We start from the raw sequence: 10,514 nt of genomic DNA, 5'->3' as shown, positions 1-10,514 counted from the left end.
ATATATATATATATATATATATATATATATATGCATTTTTTTGCTCTACTCTGTCATTGTAGATATTAGCAAAGTATTAAGGATTTTAGATAGGATACGGCCTTAGAGCAATGGATAAGAGAAGGCGGTGTGGATATCAGAAACTCCTAGAAAGAAGGTTGAATGCCAGAGTGAGGTATGTGGTTCAGATATGTAGAAGGAGAGTTTTCTAAAAAAGTAGAAGTGAGCACATTTAATGTTTTAAAGGAACAATGTCATTTAGGTATCTTTTTATTTATTCATTTTTTGAGACATGGAATGCTCTGTTGCCCAGGCTGGAGTGCAGTGGCACAATCACAGCTCTCTGCAGCCTTGACCTCCCGGGCTCAAGCGATGCTCCCACCTCAGCCTCCTGAGTAGCTGAGACTATACCTGTGAGCTACCACGCTCAGCCGAGTTTTTAATTTTTGAAGAGACGAGGTCGCCTTATGTTGCTCAGGCTGGTCTCCAACTCCTGGTATCAAGCAGTCCTCCTGCCTCTGCCTCCCGAAGTGCTGGGATTACAGTTCTGAGCTATCAAGCCCAGCAATGCTTAGAATTTTATCACATTAGGTTCCACCTAGATTTCTTTTCATGGAAAGAACCACCGAGTTATTTCCCTTCAGATAATCACTAATCTCCTTGATTGTTGTACGCTTTTAATTGCTAGCTGCAAACTGTTGCTTTGCTTTGAACCATCAATCCCATCAAAAATCTTAGGAAGTGGTAAGAAGTGTGACTCTTGCATCTTATTTGCATTTTCCTCTTGTCACAAAAGCACCAAGAGTTTGTACATGGAGATTTGGCCTCTTGCAAAAGTGTCGCATGTGGGTTGGACACACCACAGTGTGTGGGATCCGTCTTCTTCCCTGTAGCTCAGCTGCGAGCAAGGTTGATGAGTTCAGGTCCTCAGTATGCTGAGAACGGTCCAGGTGCAGAGTGTTCTGAAGACCGTATGCAGGTTGTAGGATTCAGATCTTTAGGCTCAGATGAATTCTGGAGGAGCTTTAAGAGCTGCCCGTCTCTGATCCAGATGCAGGAAGCTCATAAGCAGGTGTGGAGCCTCAAGGTCTAGCCTCTGGTCGGATTGATCACCTTTTTGCTTCAGTGGGGCATAGAATGTTGGGTGAAATCTTGGGGATTAGGCATTACTTTTTATTCTTTTAATCTTTACTATCTCATGGAAAACAAATTCCATATAATACGTTCCAGCTTATGCTGATAGCACCTTTTAATTCAACATGCATGAAATCTCATGATACGGTACTTACACCTCATGTGTATTTGAAGAGATATGCATTCTCTACCATCTCCACAGTGCTGTTTTATAACAATATCTTTATGGTTGGGTTTTCTCCCCTGTATAGCAAGATAACAGGGAGATGTTTCGAAGTGTACGGCGCATGATCTATGACCTTATTGAATGGCGATCACAAATTCTCTCTGGAACTCTACCGCAGGATGAGCTCAAAGAACTGAAGAAGAAGGTCACAGCCAAAATTGATTATGGAAACAGGTTTGTTTATTTGAAAGATGATTATAAGCTTAAATTATCCAATGTAATAACATCACTATAAGCCTTGAGGAGACCAAGATCACATTTGATCATAAAACAAAATTTCTACCATCAAAGTAATGGCATGTTTTTCATTTTGAAAAGGATGAGGTATTTTCCACTGGACTCTGAACTGGGGAATCTTGTGAGCCATCCTTGAAACCTTGTCATTCTTCAAGTGACAGAGTCAAGAAGCCAGGGAACCTGTCGTTTTCACTGTTCTGGAGGGGACCCCATCACTACTCCCCTAGCAAGGAACTTTTACTTTCTGATCACAGTTTTTGACTTTGAGTCCAGATCCTGGGGGTGCCTTGTGTAGTGACAAGCAACAGGTTTCTTTCCACGGAATCCCAAGTTCTGAGAGTTGGAGTGGACATTAGATCATGGAAAGTTTGTCACCTGTGTAGGTTTGCCAGATTTCACAGAAAGAAACAGAAATATAGCCCAGTTAAATTTCACTGCAGATGAACAACAAATAGTTGCTTTGTGCAATTATGTCTCTTACCAAAGTTCCTATCCAGAGCAGGCATCCCCGTAGCTCTGCATGAACGCCTTTAGTGCTCACCCCTGCCTACAGCTGTACTTCCTACTGTTAGCATGTGTTTTTTGATGCTGAAAGGAAACAAGCTGCTCTGATCCTAATTATGCTGGGTTCTGTGACCAGAATGAGGCCATGCCCTTTTCCACCTGATAATTTTTGCTTTTTCCTAGAATAGCAGATCTGCAGAAGCCTTAAAAAGTACCTGGTCACATGGTTCCCAAATGCTCTTCTGTATCAGAATCACTTGGATAGCTGTTGAAATATAGAATCCCGAGACTTACCCCTTAAGGCTCTGATTTGTGATATCTGGGATGCTGACTGGAAATCTCAGGTTGGTTTTTTTTTCTGAGGCAGAGTTTCACTCTTATTGCCCGACTGGAGTGCAATGGTGCGATCTCGGCTCACTGCAACCTCTGCTTCCTGGGTTCAAGCGATTCTTCTGTCTCAGCTTCCTGAGTAGCTGGGATTATAGGCGTGTGCCACCATGCCTGGCTAATTTTGTATTTTTAGTAGAGACAGGGTTTCTCCATGTTGATAAATGCTGTCTTGAACTCCTGACCTCAGGTGATTTGCCTGCCTCAGCCTCCCAAAGTGCTGGGATTACAGGCGTGAGCCACCATGCCTGGCCGGAAACCTCAGTTCTTAAAATAGAGTTGGGTTGTGCTGGACAGCAAATTTGGAAAACTTCTGGTTTAATTCAACCCCCTCATTTTACACATTGGAATGTGGAAGTCAGAAAAGGGAAGGGGTTTGCTTCAGCCATTCCACAGAAAGGAGTCCGGGTAAATCAGAGAATGTTTCTGTAAAATCAGAATTATCACATAATTAACTGGTAATTTATATTTTGAAGTGCGAAAAATTTCTTAAAGCAACGTTATGAGCAAGATGTAGGGTTTAAATTCGAAACACTGTAGGAGAGGTTTTTTTATTTTTTCCAGAAAGCCTGCGATATTAGCTATTGTTGCAGTAAAACCCATTTCAAGACCACCTGCTTAAAAAAGCAAACTTTTGAAGCTTTGATTTGATTTTCTATTGGAGCAACATAATTTAAACTTACGTTCAGAGACCACCTGCTTCATTTGGCCGCAGGAAGCTGGCAAAGTACATTGTATCATGGAACAATCTAGTTAAGGAAGGAAGTGTTTACAAATGCAATTTACTACTTTGATAGGAAATATAGTCCTTAATAAGATAGGTTTTTTACCCAAGGATCTCCAGCCTCCTTCATAATTTCTTCAAAGCCCAGGACTGCACATATCTTCCTAGTCCTTCCTTCAGAAAACCTAAATGATATCACACTGTTGAATGTTTGATTTTAAGGTAGGTGGATTTAATAAGGAAAAGGTCTTTTGTTTCTTTTTCATTCATCACTTAGGCATTCTTGCCTTTTTAATTTACTTATTTTTAACCTGGGTGGAGGGTTTAGGGGAACTACTTGAAAATGTGACGAAGGTCTTGGACCATATCTCTAGAAAAATGCATGTACAAAATACACACAGGCACACAGACCCCCCCAACACAGACAGACAGACACACATACCCAGTTCTGCACATGATTTCAGGTTGTTGTGGGGGTTCCCAGCCTGTGCTCATAGGTGCATTAGGCCTCCATGGACTTCCTCTCTCCATTGTGTTGCTGTGGTAACTCGCACCTTCGTAATGGAAACTCACTTCAGTTCAGAACCAGCTGCACACTGGTTGCTGAGAACAACACGTAGAAGGGTTGGCTGGACAGGCCACTTCATATGATGGTTTGCAAATGGCATTCTGGAAGCAACATGGCCCTGCCGTGGGAGAGCTCTGACGCAGCACCCAGGCTCTGGGCTCTTCTGAATGCTTGGCTTTGGAATAAATAACTTCTCCCAGCTTAGGTTTCCTCCTCTGTGCAGTGGTTCTGACTGTCAGCCCCGGCAGGTGTGAGGTTATGACATGGTAGGAAGAGCACAGCAGGCTGGCACAGGGCTGTCCCCTTGTGTATTCCCTGAGGGAGCCCAATTCTGCGTGGCGTGCAGGACCTACTGGCTGGGCCTCCTAAGCTGGTGCTTTATAGCTCCCCTCGCACCAGCATTTGCCTGCCCATACCAGAACTGATCATGCCTATACCAGAAGTGGCCACACCCCCATAAACATTGGCTCTACCCATAGTAGTACTGATTCTATACATGCGTTACTGACCCCTGTCCATACCAGTATTGACCTCGCCCACACCAGCACAAACCAGGCATATACCTTCACTGACCCCGCCCATATCAGTATTGACCCCACCCACACTCTTACCCCACCCATACCAGCACACCCCATTAGGTTTAGGGGCTGGTTCAGGGGTAGGATAAGGAGGAGTATCTGGGAGGGAGGAGCCTGCCTTGTTAGTGAGACATGTTGCAAAGATAAGTAATGAGGCCTTAAAATGCTTTTTAAGTTTTCTCCAGCTGTCTTTCTGTCGGTCTTGAGGCACCCCGCTTACATTGCAGCCACTGACGCTGTTTTCATGCAGTGCAAAAAGCCTCTATTTGTTTAAAGTCTGTTTACCCTGTTGCTGTTGACAGGCCCAGTTGGTCCTCCTGCTTCACCAGGAATTTGCTCAATAGATATTAAAAGGAAAAAGTGAGGTTTCTGTATTTACCTTTCCAGTGGCATAGTGGTTGAGCAAAACTCCGAAGACTCTGAGCTGCTGGCAGACACATATCTAGCTTTAGGGTGTGTGACCTGGAGACTCAAAGTCTCCCGGTAGTTATTCTAGATGGAGCATTTATGGGCAATTCAACCTTCCTCTTTAATTTGTAATTATAAAGATGTTCTCTAATTAAAATTTATCATTCTTTCAAATGACTCTCTTTTTCATATTGTTAAAAAAGCCTGCTTCCATTGGCTTGTTAATTACAGGAATATAATCCCAACGGTAGGGTAAGAGGTATCTGTAGTTAGTTTTCTGCCCTAAGACCTGCATGTTTTATTAATAGGAAAGCCAGAACTTACCGCCAGATCACAGCTCTTGATCTCTTTGGTTACACAGTTGTCTGTGTTCCTTAAATCAAAACTGTATTTTTTATGGTAAAAAACACCTGACAATTTTGTTGGATTTGAGGAATCAGAGAGAATGTTCCCTAAAGTATGCACTGGTATAGACTGGACAGATATATTAGCTAGGTGTTGGTTGTGTTGTGTTTTTAGTTGGCGACTACATTTCGCCATCTGGCCAGGAAGTTGCTTCACCTTATTTTAGATAATATTCATATGTTTGGTGTCCGCACACAATAGAACTTCTGTATTGAAAATCTTCCTGTGGCCTAATATAAGGACTACAAGGGACTTGAAGTGGAAGGGGAGATGTACTGGGGACACTGCCGGGGTCAGTGGGGAGTAAATAAGGTGGTGGGTAGATCTCTCCTCTGAGTTTTCTTCCCTCTCTCCCTTAACTCAGTGATGATGTCACAACTGCCAACTTTGTGTTTGGGTTGATGGATGTATATGAAATTGCATATATAGGTGAGTGTGTGTGTGTGTGTGTTTGTGCGCGCGTGTGCATATGTAGTGTGCCTTAGTCTGGGCACGGTGGCTCACGCCTGCAATCCCAGCACTTTGGGAGGCTGAGGTGGGTGGATCGCCTGAGGTCAGGAGTTGAGACCAGGCTGGCTAACATGGCAAAACTTCATCTCTACTAAAAATACGAAAATTAGCTGGGTGTGGTGGCACACGCCTGTAATTCCAGCTACTCAGGAGGCTGAGGCAGGAGAATCGCTTGAACCTGGGAGACGAAAGTTGCAGTGAGCAGAGATCATGCCATTGCACTCTAGCCTGGGCAACAAGAATGAGACTCTGTCTCACACACACACACAAATAGTGTGCCTTAAAACTTTTCATATTTTATATAATAATTAGTAATACATTTTACTTGGGCCTTGTAGATCTGTAAAACTTCTCATTCGAAGCCAAAGACACTGTTGATTGCAATGGAAGTAAAAACTGAGGATTTTTTTTTTACTTCTCCCAATGTGACATATTTTGAGTTAAAGCAACCTCCAAAAATTGTAATTTCCTAATATTTGTGGGCAAACCCAACTTTCTAGGATTTTTTTTTTTTTTTTTTTTTTTTTACAGAGCCTTGCTCTTGTTGCCCGGGTTGGAGTGCAATGGCATGATCTCGACTCACCACAACCTCCACCTCCGGGGTTCAAGCAATTCTCCTGCCTCAGCCTCCCGAGTAGCTGGGATTACAGGCAACCACCAACATGCCTGGCTAATTTTTGTATTTTTAGTAGAGATGGGGTTTTGCCATGTTGGCCAGGCTGGTCTCAAACTCCTGACCTTGTGATCTGCCCACCTTGGCCTCCCAAAGTGCTGGGATTACAGGCAAGAGCCACCGTGCCCAGCCCTCTAGGATGTTTTCACATGCTCAGTTGCTGTGATGGAAGTTGTGCTAGAAAATTCAACCAACTTGTCTTGTGTCCATGAACTTCTAAATTCTTGTTGTTCTAGAATTCTAGATTTGGACCTGGTGGTTAGAGATGAAGACGGGAATATTTTGGATCCAGAATTAACTAGTACGATTAGTCTCTTCAGAGCTCATGAAATAGCTTCTAAACAAGTGGAGGAAAGGTTACAAGAGGAAAAAGTAAGTTCGACTCTCTGTAATGTGCCAGTCACATTTGGAACATGTTTTCTCAGCAATAGTTTTCAACCTTAATAAAATATCAGTGAATCCCAGAATATTTATTTAAAAAGAACCTGAAAAGGAGCAGCTATGGAGCGTGTGTCCTACAGTCACGAGTGGAAGGGAGTCTAGTGGCACAGCATGTCACCCGTGATATGAACGGGGGTTGGACAGCATTGTGTTTCATCTTAGGAGACAGGATCCTGATAACGTGGATCATCTGTCCAATGGGAAACAAGACATTTGTGTTCTCATCTGTCAAATGGGAAACAAGACTTGATTCTGCATTTCCTCTCTGGCAGTGGTAGGCAGGTGATGTATTCCAAGCTCATTGAGGGCAGAGAGCACATGTCTTATTGGTCTTTTCATCTTCTGTGATCTTTAATGGTATCATGTATGCATTCGTCTGTTCTCGCATTGCTGTTAGGAAATACCTGAGACTGGTAATTTATAAAGAAAAGGGGTTTAGTTGTCTCGTGGTTCTACAGACTGTACAGGAAGCATAGTGGCTTCTGCTTCTGGGGAAGCCTTGGGAAACTTATAATCATGGTGGAAGGCCAAGTGGGAGCCAACACTTCACACAGCTAGAGCAGGAAGAAGAGGGGGGTGTTCGGGGGTGCTACACACTACACTTTTAAACAACCAGATCTTGTGAGAATGTACTCACCACCCTGCGAACAGCACTGAGGGAATGGTGCTAAACCGTTCATGAATGATGCACCCACCTCCAACACTGACGATTATTTACAATAGAACATAAGATTTGGGTGGGGAGCCATGTTCATGTATATAGAGAGATTCAGAAATTGATTGACTAATTGAATTATCTGTTAATTCAGCAGGTATTTACTGAGCATCTACTATGTACCAAATATTGAAGACATAATGATAAATGAGACAGATGTCCTTGGAGAGTTTAGTCTAATGAGGGAAGCAAAAATTAAATAAGTAACTACACATATTGTTATTTTGATTTGTTGGTTGGACACCGGAAAGTTTTGTATCTCTGAAAGTTCTCAGCACGAAAATTGCACAGGACATGAGTTTTTTGTCTGTTGTGTAAATGCATGATTTAGGAATGTACAGGGGAGGGAAGAAAGTGACTGCACCAATGGCTTTGCTGAGTTATACCAATTAATTACGTAGCTTTTCCATTCTGTAGGGAATAAAAAGAGCAAGCATTAGTGATGAGTGTTGCTGGGGTTGACTTTCTATTTCCTTCCACTCACAGTCTCAAAAGCAGAACATAGATATTAACAGACAAGCCAAGTTTGCTGCAACCCCTTCTCTGGCCTTGTTTGTGAACCTTAAAAACGTGGTTTGTAAAATAGGAGAAGATGCTGAAGTTCTCATGTCTCTGTATGACCCTGTGGAGTCCAAATTCATCAGGTAGGTAACGTTTCTTGGCTGCTGTCTTTCCTCTTTGGTTACTGTTAGGAAAATGGCATCAGAACCACTGAAGCATCCCATTCACGCCGAGAGGCCTTGGAAGCATTGCTGCTGGACACCAGCAAGCAGCTGAGCCAAGAGCTGGCTTAGACAGTATGATGGCAGCCAGTGTGGGCTCTGGGTTAGGGTGAACCTTCTCGCGTGTAGATTGCTATTTGCCTGTAGAGTTATAGCAATTGCAGGTACACTCATGTCATATCTTAAGAGTGTGGCTGAAGATTGAAGTAATACTTTGTTTCCTAAGTTGTCTCCATAAGATTTTACATATCCTGGTCCCTCAAATATCACTATTTCCTTGTTCAGAATTTGGTTTCTATGAATGCCATTTCTATGAATTTGGTCCTGTTGTTTTTTCTGCAAGATGGTTGGCTGGAATGCATTATTTAGAATGGTGCCTGCCACATACAGACTGTCAGTTAATATTTGTTGAATAAAAATAACTGTAAATCTATTATTCCTGCTTAGCCTTCAGTATAACTTTTTCTTTGATGGAAAAATTGAGATTAAACTATGTGTAAATTGTGTTTGTGTGTCTGGGTGTATGTTAAAACTGTAGTATCTTCACTTGCAGTTCTCAAAATTTGAAAAGTTAGTGTATGCATGATACAGAAAAATATGAGTGGATTTTATTCTCACTTCTGTTGAAGACTTTGTTTCCTCTTGACATAGGATGCAGTTTTTATTTTACAGTGTATTTGGTCTGCCATAGGCTTTAAAATAAGCATGCATTGTGCTGGATTTTATAGTATTGCCATTCTAAATGAAGAAATAGGCTCTTAAAAAAAAAAAAAAACTTAGAAATGTCAAGACATCCCTCATTAAAACTTGTCAAGGTTTGTCTGCTGTGGATGTTAATTGACGAGCAGCTGTATGTGATATTTTTGACAGTTATAAACTCACAGTTGTCTGTATCGTGCTGCTACATGGCATTAATTACGAAGCAATGTGGATGTACATTTGGTACCCTGTTATTTGGAAAATTAACTTGCTTTTATTTCTCCCTTTTTCAAGTGAAAACTACCTGGTTCGCTGGTCCAGTTCAGGATTACCTAAAGACATAGACAGATTACATAATTTGCGAGCCGTGTTTACTGTAAGTGCACCCAAAGATGTTTAGTTGAATTGGCCACCATCCTAATGACTACTTTTAGTGATTTCTCTCTACTTTCCTGCTGCACTAGAACATGAGTCCCTGGGATGCCTACAGTACAGGTTAATTTAATATTACTAAGCAGGGTGCCTTTCCAGAAATCTTCAGAGTCTCTAGCCACCCTTAGAATCATTGTGACAAAGATTTACCCCATTACCATGGAATGTTCCTCTTAAACCTGTACCTTAAGCTCGCTTAGCAGTCAGTAATTGACTGTTGTTACTAAATTCCTTTTTGTCCTAGGAATAACTGATTAAAGTGGTAAAAACTGGTCTGAGAAAAGAGTCTCAATCCTTTTTTTTTTTTTAACTGTCCTTTTTCAGTGGAACTTGCATTGAATAATGGTTCTCCAGAATAATTTATGGAAACTAATATTTCTAGGACCTCGGAAGCAAAGACCTGAAAAGGGAGAAAATCAGTTTTGTCTGTCAGATTGTTCGAGTGGGTCGCATGGAGCTGAGGGACAACAACACCAGGAAGCTGACCTCGGGGTTGCGGCGACCTTTTGGAGTAGCTGGTAATCCATTTCTCTGTGTCTCCTTGAGAGGGTCAGATCATCACAGTTACTTTCCAAAGAACCACTGTTGAATGTTGATTGGACAGTGGGCAGCTTTGATTTATAATCTTTTCTGCTGGAGAGAAAAGATATATTTACTAGTTATTTTCGTTGTGGCTCTAAGTTGACCTGCTAGGCTCAGGATGTTCTAGTCCAGACGTTTCGGATGTAAATCATGTATTTGGCTTTAAAGTGGATCCCATCTTTCTCTGGGAGAGACCCTGACCCATATTATCATCTGTAGGGAAGCCAGTCGCTGGACATTTTCAGGTGTTGGTGATGGACATAAGAATAGATTTGTGCAGGATGGTCAGAGCGATGAAGAGGAGGAAGCAGAGCAAGCCATGAATCGGACGCAGTTAGCTTCATGCGGGTGCTCTTCATCCACTGGGCCTGGGCTCTGGGATTTTGGTGGCAGCACGAGGAACTGTGAAAGACCAGTTATTTCTGATGAGGAAAGATAAAGGCGTACCCAGGAAGTTCTAATTGGTTGATCTATTTCAGTGTCACTCTCACTCTCATTTTGCATAGTTTTGGGAAATGGTTTTCTCTCTTTTATGGTTGCAGTGCAAGTTCATTACCTAGTACTCTGAT

At 42.2% G+C, this 10,514-nt stretch overlaps 1 protein-coding gene across 1 annotated transcript in view; it reads left to right on the top strand.

Annotated features, from left to right (window-relative positions):
* DOCK1 (dedicator of cytokinesis 1) overlaps window positions 1–10,514 on the top strand; it is a 541,550-nt gene that overhangs the window by 78,558 nt on the left and 452,478 nt on the right. The window contains 5 exon segments of the mRNA XM_017537892.2: window positions 1,386–1,534; window positions 6,591–6,726; window positions 7,997–8,154; window positions 9,226–9,307; window positions 9,746–9,881. Coding sequence (XP_017393381.1) covers window positions 1,386–1,534; window positions 6,591–6,726; window positions 7,997–8,154; window positions 9,226–9,307; window positions 9,746–9,881 — 661 coding nt within the window.

This window comes from Cebus imitator, unplaced genomic scaffold (genome assembly GCF_001604975.1).
Source record: "Cebus imitator isolate Cc_AM_T3 unplaced genomic scaffold, Cebus_imitator-1.0 Scaffold107, whole genome shotgun sequence".
Taxonomy (NCBI): domain Eukaryota; kingdom Metazoa; phylum Chordata; class Mammalia; order Primates; family Cebidae; genus Cebus; species Cebus imitator.
This window is presented reverse-complemented; position numbering and strand designations above follow the sequence as displayed.